Source organism: Macrotis lagotis, chromosome 3, assembly GCF_037893015.1.
Source record: "Macrotis lagotis isolate mMagLag1 chromosome 3, bilby.v1.9.chrom.fasta, whole genome shotgun sequence".
NCBI lineage: Eukaryota > Metazoa > Chordata > Mammalia > Peramelemorphia > Peramelidae > Macrotis > Macrotis lagotis.
In genome coordinates this window covers 166,946,525-166,967,144 of record NC_133660.1, presented here as the reverse complement: position 1 = coordinate 166,967,144, position 20,620 = coordinate 166,946,525, and the positions used below count along the sequence as shown (strand labels likewise).

General features: G+C 34.8%; 1 protein-coding gene across 1 annotated transcript; it reads right to left on the bottom strand.

Annotated features, from left to right (window-relative positions):
• Nucleotides 1-1,082: 1,082 nt before the first annotated feature.
• Nucleotides 1,083-18,422, bottom strand: CNGA1 (cyclic nucleotide gated channel subunit alpha 1). Its single transcript, XM_074227465.1, has 8 exons — nucleotides 18,316-18,422; nucleotides 17,182-17,301; nucleotides 13,235-13,297; nucleotides 10,320-10,361; nucleotides 10,117-10,224; nucleotides 4,878-4,985; nucleotides 3,283-3,389; nucleotides 1,083-2,497 (listed from the first exon to the last, which is right to left on the bottom strand). The coding sequence occupies exons 1-8, from the start codon at nucleotides 18,420-18,422 to the stop codon at nucleotides 1,083-1,085; spliced, it is 2,070 nt and encodes a 689-aa protein (XP_074083566.1).
• Nucleotides 18,423-20,620: the final 2,198 nt, after the last annotated feature.

The following is a 20,620-nucleotide window of genomic DNA, read 5'->3' as shown; positions in this document are numbered from 1 at the left end:
GAAACAATGTAAAGACTGGCAAATTGCCCTCTGTAGGGGGTGGAGGGAGGGAAGTAAGATTAGGGGAAACTTGTAAAACTCAAAATAAATAAAATCTTTATAAAAAAAAAGAATGACTCTAAAATTTTTTTCTGACAAATGTTTCTAGCATCTTTCCTAAGAGAAGTTTAGAATGAATTGGTGAACACCAAAATAGACTAATTTACTCTAGATAGTTTAACTTTTTATGAATCTTAAAGATAAAAACACCAAGAAAGCTGATTTATTCAAATCAACACATATTTATTAAGTACCTTTTACGTGCATAGCACACAGATACAAAATTTAGACTGCCCTCATGGAGCTTACAGTCTAGTAAGGGAACAAGATACAAATACAGATCACTATCAGTTACTATCAGTTATCAATACATGTTAAGTACGTTAGGAAGTTGAAAAACAAAGTGTTATTCATTAGATAGTCTATCAGTCAGAAATCTCTACTAACCAGCACTTCTATAATGCTCCAATACAATGTTAATTGATATTTATTATAATGACCCTGTGACACTCTAGGATCCTGAAGTGCCTTTTGAATCATGAAGAAAGATTAATCCATGCTCAGTATTGTTTTAGTATTAGGTGTATTTTATTATATTCTGATTCCTTGATGGTAACTCTCAATTGCCAGAATATTTAAGTATTTCTTAATAACCCTTTACCCAATAATGCCAGATAACAGAAACTTTACTATATCCAAGTGGAAGATGTTACATAGAAGTAATCAGAAGATATATTTGCTGATAAATTCATCAGTTTATATCTTTACATAGTATACAGTAAGAAAACCTCATGACACAGTGACTCTATATTCAGAATACTGAACAATTTTATTTCCATTTCAGTGATGGATATCATAGGATTCATCAAAGCATATTTTCTTTATTGAATCTGTCATTTTCCCATTGTCTCATATACAAATACTTTCCCAGTATGAAAAGACAACTTTGTAGTACTGCTGAATGGATATTTCACATTTGCCTTGAATTCTTACTGTTTAAGCAACTCCCAAAGTCCAGATAATAGTCTGTCACCTTACATCTTTCATCCCTGTGTAGTCTCTGTGGGTTCTCTCTCTGTTTCTAGTCCTTCAATATCTGAGAACTCAGTTTCAGTTAATGGTTTCAAGAATTTCTCAACTTTAGCTAGCCTTTGCTTTAACTTCTGCTGCATTGAATCATACTCAGCCAGAATCCTGGCAAACCTTGTTTGTAAGAGATCTACTGATCCCTCCATTCTTGTGACCTTCTCTTCTAGGTCCTTAGGATCACTTCCTGCATTTGCAATATTTACATCCAATAGTCCATCCTTCATCAAGATTTGTTTGCCTTTCTCTTCAAGCATGCATTTAGCATCTGGGTATTCAGTTAGAGCTTCCATGAGATCATCTTTTGATAGACAGAAGAGATCTGAGTAGCCAATACTTTTAATATTTGCTGTTCTTCGGTTCCCAGCTTTACTACCTTTAATGTTAAGAATGCTAATCTCCCCAAAGTAACTACCATCACTCAGGACCACAAACTGTGTGATCCCATCATCAGCTACGACAGCCAATTTCCCTTCTTTGATAATGTACATCTCCCGTCCAATATCTCCTTTTTTGCAAATGTAATCACCAGGACTGTAGACTTGAGGCTGTAACTTCAAGACCAGTTCCACCAATAGTCCAGCTTCACAGTCAGCAAAAATTCGTACCTTCTTTAATGTGTCTAGGTGAACATTGATTGCAATCTCTGCTCTTAATTTATCTGGTAGATATTTCAAGACTTCCCTTTCATCTACTGTTTTTTTGTTGGTCCATAGATAGTCAAACCACTTGATAACTCTCTTTTCCATATCTTTGCTTACATTTCGAAAATGCATATACTGTTTTATAGCATCAATTCTTGCTTGAAATTCTGCTCTGGCTGCATTCATATTGGAAATCATGGAGCCAATATTACCAACGATAGTAGCAAAAATTAGCACTCCAATCAAGAAGTCTACCACCACAAAGACATACTCAGAGTCCAAAACAGGAGGTGGAGTTTCACCAATGGTGGTTAAGGTCAATGTGGACCAGTAAAGACTATAAACATACTTTCTAGCCAGACGACCAAATTCAGGATCATTAACATCAGGATAGACCCAGGCATCATTTCCAAATCCAATGACTTTAGAGATAGAATAGTATACACATGCATTCCAATGGATGATAATTACAATATACATGACAAGGTTAGAAATTCTAAAAATGTTTGGATAGTTTGTCCTTGTTTCTGTCCGTTGGAAGAATTCAAACATACGTGATATCCTGAGTAATCTGTTTAACCTTACCTCTGGATAGTTCCATCCCAATTTCAAAAGCAGCAAATCAGTTGGAACCATTGAGAGAACATCAAGTTTAAATTGCAAATGTGATTTATATTTCTCAATGAGTTTAGTTTCTTCTTTCACCAATAATCCTTGTTCCAGATAACCTAAAATACAATGCCAAATCAATTCATTATTTTTCCTTCTATAGTAGAATATTACTATATCATGGTCAAAGGCAAGACTGAATTTAAAATAAATACACCTTTATTAGTGTAAATTATTCCAGAGATTAATGGATATGTGGTCATATAATTATCTTATAACTGGTATTTTTATTTTAATTTTCATTTAATGACACTTTTTTTAAAGAGAAAATAAATACAAGAGGCATATAAAGATACAAAAGGTATTTGACAAGAAGAAATTACTAAGATAAGCAAGAAATAGAACAATAGAAACAGAAAAACTGGAAAGAAAGAGATAACAGAAGGTAAGATAAAATAGGTAAAACATGATGAGTCTTGGTTATATTCATATGCTTTTTATAAGCAATGAGTATTTTTTTCCTCCCCTACTATAAACAGTGAAATCATCTCCATGCCTTCCACCAAGATGGAACAAGACACCTTCAAAATGAGCCAGAACTATTCTCACTTCTGGAAAAAAAAAAGGGGGGGGGGGAGGAAATTTTGCCCTCAGGTCTAACATAAGCTAGGATGTTAGGTGGAAATACAGAGGACAATCATTTCTATATTCTACACAGCAGCAAACTTCCTGAATCTAAGTGAAAGAAATAAGCCCGTGGTTCTACTTTAATATGACTATGCCTATGACTCTGCTTTCCTTCCCTCTAGTGTTGGTTTAGAAGTCTATTTTATTTTATTTAAACTGAGAATTTTCACATTATAGCATAAAATATACAGTTTAAAAAACAACACAACATATTTACCTGTTCTCGTTCGTACAAACATGTCAAGAAGATAGATTGCATCTGATATGTAATCAAAAACAATCCAATATTCTAAGTAATTAGACTGAAGTTCCTCAAAACATGCTCTGTAAAAGAATAATTTTTGTAAGTAAAAGAGGCTATAATGGGAACAGAGTAAAAGTTTTACTAATTTGTACTTATATTAGAAATGTTAGTCTAGGGGCAGCTAGATGGCATGGTGGATAGAGCATTGACCCTGGAGTCAGGAAGACCTGAGTTCAAATGTGACCTCAGACACTTAATAATTACCTAGCTGTGTGACCTTGGGCAAGTCACTTAACCCCATTGCCTTGCAAAAAAAAGGAAAAAAGAAAGAAAGAAATGCTAGTCTAAACTAGTGGTTTGAATCATAGACTATTTAAATTGAGGCAGATTTTTAATGAGATGAAGAGATTGTGCAGGGGATAGAATACTGGACAGAAGACAAGAAGATATGAGTTCAAATCTGGTTTCAAACCTGGAGCAAGTCACTTATCCCTGTTTGCCTCGGTTTTCTCATCTATAAACTAGGAAGAATAATAATAATAACACTTACTTCCCAGATTTGCTGTGATGACTTTTTAAATTTTAAATTCTAAATAATTGCTAGGATTATTACTACTATTATTGTTATCGTAAACAGAATTGGAATGGAAGTATTGGAATGAACCTTAGAGGTCATTAATCCTCTCCCTTTATAGATGAGATCATATCAGATGGTCTAGAATTTAAAGGGACCTTAGATATCATCTAGTCCAACACCTTTATTTTACAGATAAAGAAATTGAGACTCAGAGTGGATAAATGACTTGCCCAAGGTCACATGGGTAGAAAATATCAGAACTGGGAGAGAACCATGGTCCTTTGACTGCTAATTCCTAGATTTTCTCATTGTATCTTATGGCTACTCAATGAACTCCTTAAAATAAATTTCTGGTTTAATAGCTATTAGGAACCATATTATGCTGCCTCAAATGGAAAAACCAAATAAGAAGAAATCAGTTTAAATTAAGTAAAAAATAAATTTAGTTAAATCTAAGAGAAAGCATCTTGATCATTAGATTGATGTGATCCTGAAATTGATTTTCATTGGAACTTGAGGAATCTCCCTCCCTGAAAAGCTTCAAGAAAATAGACAGTACTCTGCTTGGAGGCTTTAGACATTAATCTACATATGCATGAGACTGAATCTGGTGAGTTGTCAGGCACCTTACAATTCTCTTATTCTTTGACTCTATGATAAACTATCTTAGATACTTTATTATTTTTATAATTTATATTTTGTCAATCTTTCCAGCATTGTCTTCTAGTACCCTGAAAAGAGCAATATTTTTAAGGACTGGCATCAATAATTAATGTTAATCACATGCTTTAATGATTCTTTCTTTTTAAAAAAGAAACTGCCTCCATGTTAAAGTAGCCCTAGATGCTGAAGTGACTACACTTGACAAAAAATACAGAATAGAAAATTCGCAGCCTTTCTTTTGATCTGAGAAGAAAGAAGGAATCTTCTGAAGAACTCTGAGTATAAGAGAAGATAGAATAGAATGACATCTATCATAATAGCTAGGCACCTTGCTATGATCATCGTCCAGTTGTACATCACAGGCAAAGTGATACAAAACAGCCAGTTATAATATGTGTTTCCCGCTGGATCAATAACCATAATTTCTTTCTTCTTACTAAATGGCGATGAGAAATAAGAGGAATGTTAGTGAGAAACATATATAAATATATTTTACAAATTAAAAACAATTATGTCCATTGTTCATAATTAATTAATTAATCAAGATTTAGGTAGTTCCGTTGAGAAGTTTTGCAACAGGGAAGTTAATTGTACAATGGTAGTGACATGGTTTGGGGTCAGGTGTGGCTCTAAATGTAGATATTCAAAATGCAAAAAATTTTTTCACCCTCACTTGAGGGATGTCAATACCTACTTACTCTCTTAAGTTGACTTGCTCATTCCTGACTACACCCTGTCATGTCTAGGTTCCTTCCCATCACCACAAAGCAAACTTTCCCAGGTTCTAGTGGTAACCCCATTGAGGAAATACATATTCTGTCATGTATGAGCCTGTAACAATGTGCTTCCTTTTACATAAAGCAGATTCAACGTAACATGCAATATAATGAATTACTCAACTAAACAATAACTAAAACACATTTTTAAACTTTAAAAACTTTACTTATCAGTAAGATGAAAGAAATATAAGACAATAGATACACATTAAAACAAATATATCCCTAATACCATACAGCACAATCCACATGTAAAGCTGAGTCATAATCTCACTGATACACTTGGTATCTGTAGGAGTGAGTGAGCACTAACTTACAGGAACCTAGCAGGGAAATATGAAGATAGCAGGTATTTTTGTCAAGTTAACTCACATACCTGCCCAACAGGAAACTAAGTTTCTGTTTTCTGCTCATCTTATTAGTTCTACCATTTTTTTTTAGCTAGGTAAACTGTCTTTGCTTCCATATTCAAACTTAACTCTTTTTAAGTTTATAATCACTCTTAACAAGCATTTAGAGGGGGCAGCTAGGTGCTATGGTGGATAGTGCACCAGCCCTGGAGTCAGGAGGATCTGAGTTCAAATCCAACCTCAGGTAGTTAATAATTATCTAGCTGTGTGACCTTAGGCAAGTCATTTAACCCCATTGCCTTATAAAAACAAAACAAAAACAAAAAGCATTTAGAAAATGCTACTTCTTAATATGAATAGAATTTCCCTTTAAATCAGAGAATTTCAAAGCTCATCCAAATGCATATATCTCTGATCTAAACAAACCAACTCAGCCAGTCATTCACTGACTCAGATGCTTTTTTGACCAATCAGAATAGAACTCATAGTAACAGCACAAAATGATTTTTTCAATAAGGCAAATGAAATTATCTAATTTAAGAGGATACAAAGAACTAAAAAGCCTGTCTTTTTCAATGCTTTTTCTTCTCAAACGATAGATGGCAGTAGAGAGCAAAGGGCACTTTGTGAGATGTTTCACTTTTACCTAAGGCTAGATGGTGCTGCAGGGTAATAGATATCATTGGATGTCTTGGCTAGCAAAATCAGTTCATTCCCGTCAATCAGAAAGCACTTAGCTGAAGGATTCTGTTCACAAAATCTGACAGGGCAACTTTTTTAGCCCTTTGCAATAGTTACAACCCCCCCCCCCCCAGCAGATTCTTTTTTTTTAAGGCAATGGAGTTAATTGACTTGCCCAAGGTCCCTCAGATTCTTATATCAGGTTCCTCTCTCAGGTTCATCTCCCTTCAGTGACTTAAATAAGAGCCTTTTAACTCACTTTCACTTAAAAGGTAATAGCATCCCAACTGAGTCTAATAGTCTTTTAAAAATCATACCTGTCTCCAAATATTTATTTATGATCTCTCTCTCTTCTTTAGTTATAAAATAGTTATGTGTAAATGAGCTGTACATCTACATAATCTTGTGAAGTTATAAATTCTCAATATAATCCAATATCTCATTTTGTAGCCTCTTAAGTAAATTGCATCATTCTACATAATTCATTTGAGTCTTGATATTTATGCCACACTTTATTTTTTGCCCTAAACTACTCAAACTCCTTCTGAAAACTATGGATAATTTTTTTATTAAAATCAAATTCTTTTCTTACTCCTTTTAGGCATAAAAATAGTCCTCTATAATATCAGCAACATTTTTCACACTTTTATAGATGATATAATCCTTTTTTCCACACAAAGTACTCTTTTCTGTATTTTTGTCATTAACCTGTTCCATAAAAATGGAGGACCATGAACTTTACACTTAGGCATCTGAGTATCTCAGTGGATAGAATGCTGGGCCAGTCAAGAAGACCTGAGTTCAATTCTAGCCTTAGACACTTACTAGTTATGTGACCCTGGACAATTCACTTAACCTCTGCCTTAATCCACTGGAAAAGAAAATAGCAAACTAGTCCAGTTATCTTTGCCTAGAAAACCCCAAGGAAAGTATTGGCATTCTATAGTCCATGGAGATAATGATGAATTGAACAGAGCTAAACATCAACAACAACATCCTACACTTACCTAAAGAAAAAGAGATAAACAGATTAATGAAGGTTGAAGATCTAAAACTATCATCCATTTAAGCCACACAAAAAAAAATAAACTACTTCCATACTTTGTGGTCCAATGAAATGCCACACACATTACTATTAATTCTACAATTAATAAAAAAATTTATCATCCAAGTAAAAGGAGAATAGCTCTTAGATTTAATTTGATTCATTTTAACAAACATTCATCTCAACATCCATTGTTTCCTTTCATTAGTATAATCAGGAGAAAAATGGAACTTCACAACATATGAAAGTGAACAGAGAATAGACCTCCAAATGGCTGCAGTTTTGTGGTAAAGACTGTCTTCTCTTAGTGGTTTGATGGGGGAGGGAGGAAGAATTAGAGAGTAAAATAGCAAGAGCAACAAAAATAACCAAGATTTTAAAAGATTAGAAGAAAAATATTTCTAGTATAGCAGTCTGGATCTCATGGATTTTACAAGACTTCTCTTCTCAAATGAAATGTTTTACCAGCTCCCATTTATGTAACTTTAGTTACTCATTCAAGTAAGTATGTCCATTATAATTTGTATTTGCAATCCTTAAAGGCAGCTAGACAGCACAATAGATAGAGAGCACTGGCCTTGGAGTCAGGAGAGTGGGGATTAGAATCTAGCCTCATATACTTGCCACTTACTATCAGTATGACCCTGGGCAAGTCACTTAACCCTGACTGTCTGGCATCCAGGGCCATCTCCACAGTCATCCTTATTCATTTCTAGTCACTGGATCCAGGTGCTCTGGAGGAGAAAATGAGTCTAGTAACACCCTCTCACTCAAATCCAGTCCTTGTAATGCATGACATCACCTCCCTGAAGTCATCATCTTCTTCAAGAATGAAACAAAAAAAACCCCAAAACATCATTTTCAATCCTAATCCTAATCCTTTTCATGTCTACAGAAAAAGAAAGCTAGAAAGGAAAGAAGGAAGGAAGGAAGGGTGGAAGGAAAAAAGAAAAAGAAAGAAGAGGCATTTTTATAAATTAAGCCTTAGTATTTTGAGATTTGTTTTGAACTGTAGCTTTCAGGTGCACAGTTAGAAAGAGAGGGAAAGAAATAAGCATTTATATAGTGCTTTTATTTTATATAGTGCATTTATATATATAATTAGTGCTTTTAATAAATAAATATATATATATATATATATATTATTTAATCCTTATAACAACCCTATAAGTTAGATCCTAGTTTTCTCCCATTTTATAGCTGAGGAAACTGAATAAAACAGAAGTAAACTCTAGGCCCACTGTTATATTCACTGTACCATACTAGCTGCCTCTTTAAAAATGGGTACTGGGGCAGCTAGATGGCACAGTGGATAGAGCACCAGCCCTGGAGTCAGGGGGTCATGAGTTCAAATCCATTCGCAGACACTTACTAATTACCTAGCTATGTGACCTTGGGCAAGTCACTTAACCCCATTGCCTTGCAAAAACCTAAAAAAAATGGGTACTTCTAGAGGTTGCATTATATCATTTTTCCTACTATGTAAAATTAGGAAAAGTATATACAACTAGCTGCGCTTATTTCAAATTCTTTTTTTAAGATTTTTGCAAGGCAAATTGGGTTAAGTGGCTTGCCCAAGGCCACACAACTAGGTAATTATTAAGTATCTGAGGCCAAATTTGAACTCAGGTACTCCTGACTCCAGGGTCAGTGCTCTATCCACTGTACCACCTAGCCACCCCTCAAATACTTTCTTTAAAGTATCTTAGAACCTTGTAAACTCTCAAGAAATATTATTGAAATTAATGAATAATGATGGCATCTCAAAAGAATTATAGTAGGATGCTGTGAACTTGATACTCCTCAGGACCAAGATTTCTTCCAGTAAGAAGATGTATTGTTACATTATATCCACTCAGAAATGCATAGAGAAAAACCTCTAAAAAATTGGGATTGCTTGTTTCAAAGATAAAAACAATAGTAAAAATGTTTAAAACAGTATAGCTGAGTTTATCATCAATTTATATTTGATTTAACCTTTTTCCTAAAGAAGGGTTCTTTATCAGAAGTGGATCAGGATTATTGGAGATGGTCCTGGATGCCAGACAGTCAAGGTTAAGTGACTTGCCTAAGGTCATACCAATAATAAGTGGCAAGTATATGAGGCTAGATTCTAATTCCCACTCTCCTGACTCCAAGGCCAGTGCTCTCTATCTATTATGCTGTCTAGCTGCCCTTAAGGATTGCAAATAAATATTATAATGGACACAGTTACTTGAATGAGAAACTAAAGTTACACAAATGGAAGCTGGTATAACATTTTGTCCGTAAGAACTAGAGTGCTAAAACTAGAAACATTTTTCTTCTAATCTTTTAAAATCCTGGTTCTTTTGTTGTTCTTGTTTTACAACTTTTGTTGTATCTGATAAGAATAGTTCATACATAGCCCTTAATTGTTTAGAGAGAGGTTTCTCCCAGCAACCCTGTAAAGTAGTCTGTCTAATCTATCAGTCACCCAACAAGCAGTTTTTATGAGTTTAAGTGTTAAGGATTTAGTTAGACTTCAGGGATATAAAGACAATGCTAAAATAGTCCTGAGGAAACTGACAGAAAATCAAAAGAATGACTAGATCAAGGTCATAAGTAAATCCAAATCATCTAATTTCAAGTCCAGTGTTCTTTAAATTATCCCACCCTCCCATTTCTAATAGGCATCCATAACATTCTCATAAGAACTGAGTATCATTGATCTCCATATTAAAAATGTATACTTACTCTTCTTTCTTATCTTTATTCTGATCCTCTTTTTTTTCCTTCTCATTCTTTTTTTCCTTCTTTTTCTTCTCTGGATCCTTTTTCTTCTCCTTTTTATCACTAGATTTGCTGGTAAATGGGTCACATGTAATAGCATTATAAAACAAGAAGTTCTCTGTGTTGGAAAACTTCATATCAAATATTTTGATCAATAAGAAACTTACCCTTTCTTTTCTTTTTTCTTTTTCTTTTCCTCTTTCCCCTCTCTAGGAAAGAAATAATATATCTATCACATTCAGCCAGAAATCATTTAAACTTTCTTCCTCATAAACCCATTCCCATTTCTAGAGACTTTGGAATGGTGTAGCTGCAGTAATGAGTCAAAGATGGAAACCAGTAGGAATTGGGGAAATCGAACTATGACTAGACCAGAAGAAATGGATAGCAGTTTATTTAGCAGTAGGCAATATTAAATGCTGTTTATTTATAACACTGGGTATCTGTAAATCACATGACAACTACAAAATATATCACCTAAGTTATATCAATGAGTTTAGTAACAGGAAGCCTCCCAAAGGTTGGGTGGGAAGCCACAGAGAAGATGAGGAAAATATTCTATTTTTGTAATTTTTAAACATATTCCAGATTATACCCCTAGCTCTATAAAGAACCTAGGGTAAAACAGAACATACAAGGGTAGGTAGGCTCAAGGAAGTCAAAGGGAAGAGTCTCGTTTATTTGAAGTAATGTTCTCAGGTGAGTAATGGAAAATAGAGTCATTGGGAAAACTCATGCATGTATACTGAATACTCTGGCATAGCCTTAGGACACTTGACTTGAGTAGGCTTCCCTGGGAATCTCAATATGATTTTAGGAGCACCGGGAAAGCTCTACTTAAGGATAAATTGCTATATACTAGCTTGTTGAAAATATCCAAAATTATTCCTTTGAGTTAAAAAATTAAATATAAATGTTATCTGGGAGAGACAAGATATTAAAGCAGTAACTAACCTTTTGGTTCCCATCTGTTTATTAGTTCTAAGATAAAGTGTTAATATCCATAAAATGGTACTCCAGACATAATGTGGTTTTATTTATTCTCCAGCTGAGAACTGAGGCAGCCCTACCCATAAAACTCCTTTTTTGTTGTTTGTTTTTCAAAGCAATAGGATTAAGTGATTTGCCCAAAGTCACACAGCTAGGTAATTATTAAGGTCTAAGGTCAAATCTGAACTCGGATCCTCCTGACTCCCCAGCCAGTGCCCTATTCACTGTACAAACTAGCTGTGCCCCACCCATAAAACTCTTAACAGAGGACCTAAAAGAAGACTAGAGGGACTAGATTGGAAATGATGGTGTTGGGGGAATGTATGAACAGCTACAAGTAGTAATAAAGGAAAGGATAGGACAGTAGTCAGATTAGAATGATTAATGGATCAGGTAGGAGGGGAGAAAAGGATCTGAATTCAGGTTGTTGTTGGCTATTATTGAGAAGGAGATCAATTCTTGTCAAGACATTCAGAGGCCAGAATCCTTCACTCTTAGAGAAGATTGTAAAAACAGGGTATTCTTGGTTAGCTCAGAACACTGGAGAGATATGCTAGCTTCTGATCAAAGCTGATGATGTAAAACTTTATTACTAGCAAGGGTACTATCACTTTCCCAGTTCCTAGAACATAGTAATTGATTAATGAATACTTGCTGATTAATTGATTAAACACATTGGGTTGTGTTGTGCAAACTCAGTCTTGCAGTGATTGTTTTTATCAATTTAGTTTTATTCATTTTCCTTCTATATAAATAAAAACTTACATTAACAATTCCTGTATGACATACTATTATGATTAGGGTTCATTGAAATGAGGAAGGAAAGGAATAGGTCAATTTTCCTGGTTGGTAAGGGCTGAACCCCAAGATTTTAATTGGATAAATTCACACTGACCAGCTAAGGCTAAAGGGATGACCAATCTCATGTCACCTAGACATGGTGCATATGAAGGGTAGAAAGAGAGTTTTTCTTTGGAAAAGAAACACCATTAGAGTTATCATGGGTTTGCCAGCCCCACAGTCATCCTTCAGTATCTAAGTGGTGCAGTGGAGACTCAGGAGAGTCAGGAAGCCCTGAATTCAAATACTGCTTATGACCCTCTTAGTCTCAGTTTAATTATCTAAAAACAAAGGGGTAATGTAGGTTTCATGGCCTTTAAGATTCCCTTCCAGCTACATATCTATGATCCTATGATGCTAGAAGTCTCCATAGGATTAAAGGAGCAATAGATGGAACGGAAAGTTTCATAACATAAGACAATTCCCAGGCTGGAAGGAGTTTTCCAGCCATGGGGCAACATGAAGGTTCTGCATGCCTGAGATGGGAATGAAGAGGGTCAGAAGGGAGAATCAGGAAAATGTAAAAGATTTGAACAGAAAGAAGATAATTTTAACTTACTATAGCTCTTCCTAGTTCTAGTCTTCATGCTATTCAAAGGACCCAAACAAACTCTTCAGGAGATCCAACACAAGCTGCCACAGAATTCTGAAGACTCTTAATTCAATCAAGGATAATTGCTACAATCAATTATATACAAAGACAGATCCATAAAGGTCTCCATTTGCACAGAATCCTCCCCTCCTGGGAGGGAGAATTTAAAGAACCTTGTTAAATATGGCAAAATAAATAAAAGAATCTTTTTTAAATGGCCACCAGTCATAAACAATCACAGGTGAAATCCTACAGTTTAGGTGGTACCTCTGAAGACAAAACAGTCTGAGTTTGTTCCCCCTTCCCCATAAACTATATTACTCTAAGGACAATCAATCAGTCACACCCAGACATGTTGGTCTGAATCACCTTTAGGAAGCTTGTTCTTCCAAGCACAGAACAATTTTATAGAAAATGTAAAAAACATTTGGTTTGTTTCATGGTGTATCTAAACAATTGACTTACTTTTACTATTCATCAGATCCTATCATGTACCAAAGGAGATAGAAAATAAATCTGTTGCCCTTTATATTCAAAACATCATGCTTGCCTAGAGGGTCCACTATATATAAATTGTTCAGATGTATCTTTAACTGCTCAATGCATTTCTTCAATTACTTTTCTGTGGCGTTATTTTTCTGGGGAAAGCAAAATACTTACTGATCTTTATTGCTGCTGTTGTTAACATTGAATAGTGCAATGGCACCAGGCAGGTACTGACTCCTAGAAACAGGAAAGTAAAATGAATATACAATAGTAACTGATGCAGATAATTATAAATATAGGAAATTTGTAATTAGAAACAAATTTTGTAATTTTTATGCTAAATTTTTTATGTTAAATTTTGTTAAGGTGTAGAATGCTATATGCTCCTGACATATAAATTGACTCCTATTATTCCATTGTTAAATTTAAAATTTGTACCAGTCTTCTGGTACTTCCCATCCCCCAGCTTCCAACCTTCTACCTGGTTTCCATCACGTAACAGGGGAGGGATTTCCCCTTTGCCCACAATACGCAGATAATGGGCAAGACTATAAAAACCTAGTCTAAACTCTCCTCTGGCTTCTCTGGCCCAGGTCAACTCTCCCTGACTCTCACTCTCTCTCTCTCTCTCTCTCTCTCTCTCTCTCTCTCTCTCTCTCTCTCTCTCTCTCTCTCTCCTTTTCTCTCTGCCTCTGTCTCCTAAGCAACCTCACCTAACCTTTTATTATTTACTTCTGTACTCAAAGTGCCTGTTGCTTCTTTAGAAGGAGAAAAAGTTTTTAATCTTCTTTTCAGCAATCTTTAATAAATCCTGAGTAGTTTAAAATCCTAGGGCTTTCGTGAATTCATTCACTTTTCACTAACCCTTGATCTCTATTGGAGACCCCAATTCTCATCCATTACATAACTCTCTGCAAATTTTTTAGCATAGGGTTGGTGGGGAAAAGAGCTCATTAAAGTTAGACCAGTAACTCAGAGTCCCTCAGCTTTCTTACTAAGGGGTTAGGAAGGAAGGTGACTCTCAGAAGGTGGACCAGTGAGGTAAACAAGATTAGTCTAAAAAGAAGTACAACTCCTATCACTTCTGATGTCACTCCTGAGCATAACCACTTCCTAGTTAAGACTCTGCTTGTCACTTTAATCAATTAAAAATTCTTTTCCTCACACTCATGTACTAGTGGACTGGCTCACACATTGGTCCACACATATGAATTGGTCCACAAATTTTGGAAAGAGCAACATGGAGCTACTTTCTAAAAGTCACTAAACTGCATTCCTTTTCAGTAGTACCACTGAAAGAGATAAATATACTCCAAAGAGATAAAAGATCAATATGTATAAAAATATTAATAAAGCAAAGAATGGGAAACAAAATGGGTGACCATTAATAGGAATCAATGGACTAACGTATAAGATATGATATGAATAGAATAACATTATTGTTTAGTAGGAAATAATAAAAGGGACTGATTCTGAGATACTTGGAAAGACATATGTTTTGTTGCAGAGTGAAGTGAACAGAACTAGGAAAGTAAAGATATTGCAAAGGAAAACAACTTTGGGAAACTTAAGAATCTTGGTTCATACAATGACTAATGATAATTCTAGATGTTTGTTTCCTACCTTTTGGCATCAAGGTGATTGACATATAATGAGATTTATAGCTTCAGACATCACCGAAGTGGGAATTTATTACAAGGGATAGTTTTCATTGGTGGGTGGGTGGGGTAGGATAGGGTGCAATGGAGTACATACTAGGAGAGAATGAGAAGGTAAGGATGATGTTGATGTTTTTAAAAAAGAAAAGAAAGGAGCACCAATGAAACTTTCAAAAATATGAAGAGGAAAACACAGAAGGAAGTATAAAAAGGGGACTCAGTAAAGTGAATATTGCCATGTTAAATACTAAATATATGTATATGTGTGTGTGAATATGTTTGTATACACATCCATAAATTTTAAAGGAAGCTATATAATTTTACTAATATAGAAAAATGTTAAACATGATTTTACATGCACATTTACATGTACAATCTATATAAGATTGTCTACTACTGTGGAAGGGGGCAGGAAGGGAAGGTGATGGAAAAAAATATGGAATTCGAAAACTTGCAAAAGGATGAATACTGAAAACTGTCTTTGTATGTAATTGGAAAATAAGTAAATAAGAAAAAAGTAATGCATACAGTAGTTATGATTTCAAATAAAATAATTTTGTCTGCCTTTTGTATATGGAAATGCTCAAATTTGTTGCTATTTGTCAATGTCATAAAGTTTTTTAAAAATCCTGAGCCTTAGATGAGACACGAGCTTACAAGAAAAAGGGAGCTCTGTACAAAAGAAGTAATTAAATAAACCTTGACAAAGTAACTCAATGGGGCTCAATACCTTTATAGGTGGATTATATATAATTCGATATAGGTTGACCCAAATGCCACCAGCAAGGATAAGCAATCTACTATTGTCACTGGGTCTTAATGTCAGGCTTAAGAAACAAATAGACAGGAATGAGAGAAAGAAAAAAGAGAAAACAAAGGGAGTGAAAAAAATGGAAGAGAAAAGCCAGGAAGAGAAAAAAATAACCAATACTTATAAAACCTTTTTATGTGTGTAATGTGTGTATCTCCACTACAGGAATTCTAGGTATTTATTAACCCCATTTTATAGATGAAGGAACTGAGTTTCGTAGAAGTCCTGGGTGGACCTGGGTTCATATCTCAACTTGGCATTTACTATCTATATGATTATGGAGAAACCATAATCTCTCTAGGTCTCAGTTTTCTCATTTATAAATTAGGAATTTTCTACTAGATAGCTGATCAAGTCCATAGTCACAGAACTAACAGTCAGAGGAAGGTTTATCAATTAATCAATCATTAAGCATTTTATTAAGCCTCTACTATTTGCTAGACACCGTGCTAAGTAAACACAAAAAGGCAAAAGAAAGTCCCTGCCCTCAAGAAACTAACAGTCTAATGAGGAAGACAACATGAAAATAAATATATATAAAGCAAGCTAACACAAGAAAAATAGATATTAATTAACAGATAGGAGGCTTCCTGTAGAAAGTGGAATTTAAATTGGGATTTAAAGGAAGCCAGAGAGGTTAGAAATTGGAACAGAGGAGGGAGAGCATTTCAGGAAGTGGATGCAGCTAGGGAGAATGCACAGAATGAAGGATGGAGTGTCTTTGTTCCTGGCATAACCAGGAGACCAGTGTCACTGGATTGAAGATTATGTTTGGAGGAGTAAGGTACAAGGAAACTGAAAAAGTAAGAGGGCACTAGATTATGAAAGTTTTGAACCTGATTCTCTCTGGGACTTTACTATACCACACTATCCTGGTCTTCTTAGTCAAATACTTGTATTTTCAAACTATATCAAATTCTGGGTATTCATTGAAAAGAACCTTAATGACAACTCTACCACACGTAACTTACCCAGAGGTTTACCTCCTACCATTCAATTCTGTATATTTTCCATTTATTCATATATAACCTCCATTGTGAGTCCTATGGACAGGTAGGTGTCACAGTGGATAGAGCACTGGACGCTGGAATTAAGAAGACCTGAATTCAAATATGACTTCAGGCAGTTATAAGATTCTGTGCAAGTCATTTAACTTCTATCTGCCTCAGTTTTCTTAGCTGGAAAATGGAGATAACAATAGTGCCTACCTCCCAGAATTGTTTTGAGGATCTAATGAGCTTTTATTTATAAAGCACTTAGCACCATGCCTGATACATTCTAGGTACTTAATATAGCCTGATTTCCTTGCTTCCTTCCAAAAGTATCTCTGATCATGCTTTACTGCAACACAAATAACTGTGACTTCCAGCTATCATTTCCCTAACAGGTTCTAGTTTCTGAAAATAGTTAGGATTTAAGGGAAAATAATATTTCCCCTCTGATGCCACAACTTTAAGGACTCTAAAAGTCAAAAACAAGAAATCTTCAAGGTGCAGGTTTTAGGTTCTTGGATAAAATGGGGACAGAAGGAGAACTGTTTACCTTGGAAAGTCTGCATGGTGGCCCATTGTGAGAACTGATCCGTCTATGCTTTGTAGGTGGTGAGATCCTAACTCATCCTTTAAGAGATACATGTAAATAACATTGCTCACCTTTGTGAGGATGTTCCTTCCTTCACAGGGGAGTTATTTCTGAAGGCATCCCCACTTTGGTGATTTCCATGCTCCATCATAGAGTCACTGTCATCATCATCATCATCATCAGAGAGTGAACTACATTCCAACAGCATACAGAGATATATTAGTTTAACACATTAAAGAAATACATATATGGGGTAGCAACCCTTTTTGGGCTTCCACTCTCTCTTATTCTCCTTCCCCTATCCCACCAGTTCCCACACACTAACATAACCCAACAATTTCCATTGATATTTAGTGAGATGTATACATATACGATATATATTGTATATGTGGCATGTTTGTATATATATGTGTGCATGCATGTGATATATATATATATATATATATAGATACATTGTATGTGGCTGAAGAGTTTTTTCTGTTACATGCCAGTAAAAATAGAAAAATAGAAACTTTAAGAGTAGATCTTCAGAATGTCAGTGTTTTGAATAAAATAGTAATGTTAACACATCAAAAAATGTGATATCTGGGCTATTGATTCATGCTGTCAAGAAGCATGACCTAAACTGTATTTAAAACAGAGTGCATTCTATCCACTCACTGCTTAGTCATTCACTATTAGTTCACATATTTCTTCTCATCAATGGGGCCCTTTCCCTTCAAGAATAGAGAATACAACCCATCAGGACTTGTCCAAATCAATTATGTCCTCCCCTAAATTTTCCAAGGGGGATCAGACCACCATCAGTCCATATGGAGGTCTTCTACATTGTTTGATATTGCTTGAATGACCACAGAGCTTAAAGGCTGTCCATTGGGTCTTATGCTGTCACACATGCTTAGGCCACCTTTTTATTTTGAGTCACGTACCTTTCAGATGATATCCTCTCTTTAAACATTTACTCTATCCATTTCAGTTCCTTGACAGTATCCTTTCAGAAACATCTATGTCAATACTGTCTGTCTAAATCATAAATAATCCAAAGGAAGAGGAACTTTGCCTATTGACTAGAAAGGGGCTGACACAGATAGACTTATATAAAGTATGAAAAACGTCATCTACTTGGAACAATTATAAAGTGCCAAGGTTAAATTTAACAAATTTAAGGTAAAGAGTATTATTAAACATGATTAATTTTTAGTTACCTGCAACCTCCATTTTCTATCCTTCTTATTTCCTTTTCAGTGGCTTGTGCACTCACTTTGGGGATGTTCACATAAAAGTGCTGAGTGCTGATCACATTTCTCTTCATGTTTAACATTTAGTAATCTAATGAGAGAAGAATTATTAGTGATGGGTTTGTGATTTTATAGCTCTTCAGATGGATGCAAAGTAATTAGTAACTCATACATTTTTGGACATGACCAATGTTTGAATATGTATATATGTTACAAGAGTTTTCTCTTTTATTTTATTTTTTATGTTTTTATTTTTTATGTTTTTGCAAGGCAATAAGGTAAAGTGGCTTGCCCAAGGTCACACAGCTAGGTAATTATTAAGTGTCTGAGGCCGCATTTGAACCCAGGTACTCCTGACTGCAGGGCCAGCCTCTAGCCACTGCACCACTTAGCCACTCCTATTCTTTTATTTTTTAAATGGGGGAGGATAGAGAGAAAATAAATACTTGTTAATTTAAAAATATATTTTAGAAAAAGCATCAGTAACTAAGAAAAATTTCCATTTTCATGGACATTTTCTATAATCTACCTATTACTACATTATATCTGAATATTTAATATTCTTAGTTTCTGAAATGTAAATGATGGTGTTTTATTATTTCATTTATTTCAAAGATATGCTTAACTTAATCTTTACTATGGATTTACTCTTATCATAAAAATTTTCATTCTACTATTGATTGGAATAAATGTAGCCACAATGAAGCTTTTCAAGCATATCTCTAATGAAGCTTTGGCCAAAATTCCAAGACCATTCTTTTATAGATACTATTGACCATTCTCAAATGGTTCTCCTAGGTGGAAATGAAAGATTGCTTCTGGAATTGCTCAATAATAACAAGATAGAGGAGTTCTTCAGGTTGCCATGTTGTTGCATTTCCAAGATTCAGTCTAGCTTTTCATCTCCATCCAAAAATCTTTATAATTATAAGGCATATTATAAGTTACAGATAATTCTATGTATTTAATCTTGTTTGATCCTCCCAACAGCCCTCTGACATAGGCAAAACAAAAATTACTATTCCTATTTAATGGATGAGGGAAAAGAAGTTCAAAAAAGTTTAATGAATTGAAGATCATAGATTTTCTGAATCCAAATTTAGAGAATTGTTTGCTCTTTCATACTGCCTGACTATGTGATGATGTATAAAAATAAGATAATTGGGAAAATATTTATTCCACTTTGAAAGTGAAAAATGCCGCTAACTAAATAATAATCTATCCTGAAGTATTTCTGACAGATGATCAGTCAGCTTCTGCTTGAATAGTATTAGTAACATGGAGTTTACTATCTTAAATTAACTTCTTTTGTTGGGCAGTTTTAGTTGATGGAAATTTCTCCCTTTTAGTAAGGTTAAAACCTACTTTTTGAATTTTCTACCTATTAGATTTAGTTATCTGCAGCTCCACCGAACAAATCTTTTCTATAGACATTGTTTCTTCCAAATAAGATTTCTCTATGTGTAGAATGTCCCTCAAGTCTCAACTTCCCTCCAAAATAGTTTCAACTTTCTCTTCTCTGATAGTTAGTCAATAAACACTGACTAACTATTCGCAGACTCTTTTTGTAAGTTGTGGGAGTACAAAAAAGCACAAAAAATATTCCTTGCCCACAGGAAGCTTATAGTCAAATAGGAAAAAAAAAATAACTAGTTATATAAAAAAGTACATTCGGAAAAGATGGAAGATAATTTCAGAGAGGAAGTCACTAGCTGCAGAAAGGGAACAGGAAGAGCCTCTGAGAGAAGGTAGGATTCCAGCAGATCCTTGAAGGAAGTCAGGGAAAATAAAAGGCCTGAATGAAAGAACAGTGTGCTAGGAGTAGGGACAGTCAATGCAAAAGTCTGATGCAGAAGTTTCACTTAGAGTGTGGATTTAAAATCCATTGTGAATTTTAAAGCATATAAAGAAAACTTAAAAGTAGACTGAACAATGAGTTTTGTCCTTTAAAAAATTACATACATATATATTTGTTATATATAATAAATTTGACTTATTTTTCTGTGCCTTTAAAAACAGAATTGACTATTAAAGTCACCTTTCATATAGTCTCCTAGAAAACATCAAATTAGCAATTGTAGAAAGGTGAAATTCATCTCTAGAAAGATAGTTTTCCTGTCTCCCTAGATTCTATCAAAATAGTCCTGCTTGGAAGCTAGAGGACACTAGAGCTTTGTGAAAATCTTTTCGCATAACTGATAAAACCCCAAGATCTAGAATAAGAAGGGTTACTGGGGCAGTTAGGTGGCACAGTGGATAGAGCACCGGCCCT

Excerpts from the sequence above, each read along its gene's own strand:
- CNGA1 (XM_074227465.1), bottom strand. The coding sequence starts at position 18,422 with ATGAAGAGAAATGTGATCAGCACTCAGCACTTTTATGTGAACATCCCC. Across the intron at positions 17,302-18,315 it reads ATAGAAAATGGAGGTTGCAG|TTCACTCTCTGATGATGATG; the intron begins GTAACTAAAAAT and ends GTTGGAATGTAG. Across the intron at positions 3,390-4,877 it reads TGGACGATGATCATAGCAAG|AGCATGTTTTGAGGAACTTC; the intron begins GTGCCTAGCTAT and ends ATTCTTTTACAG.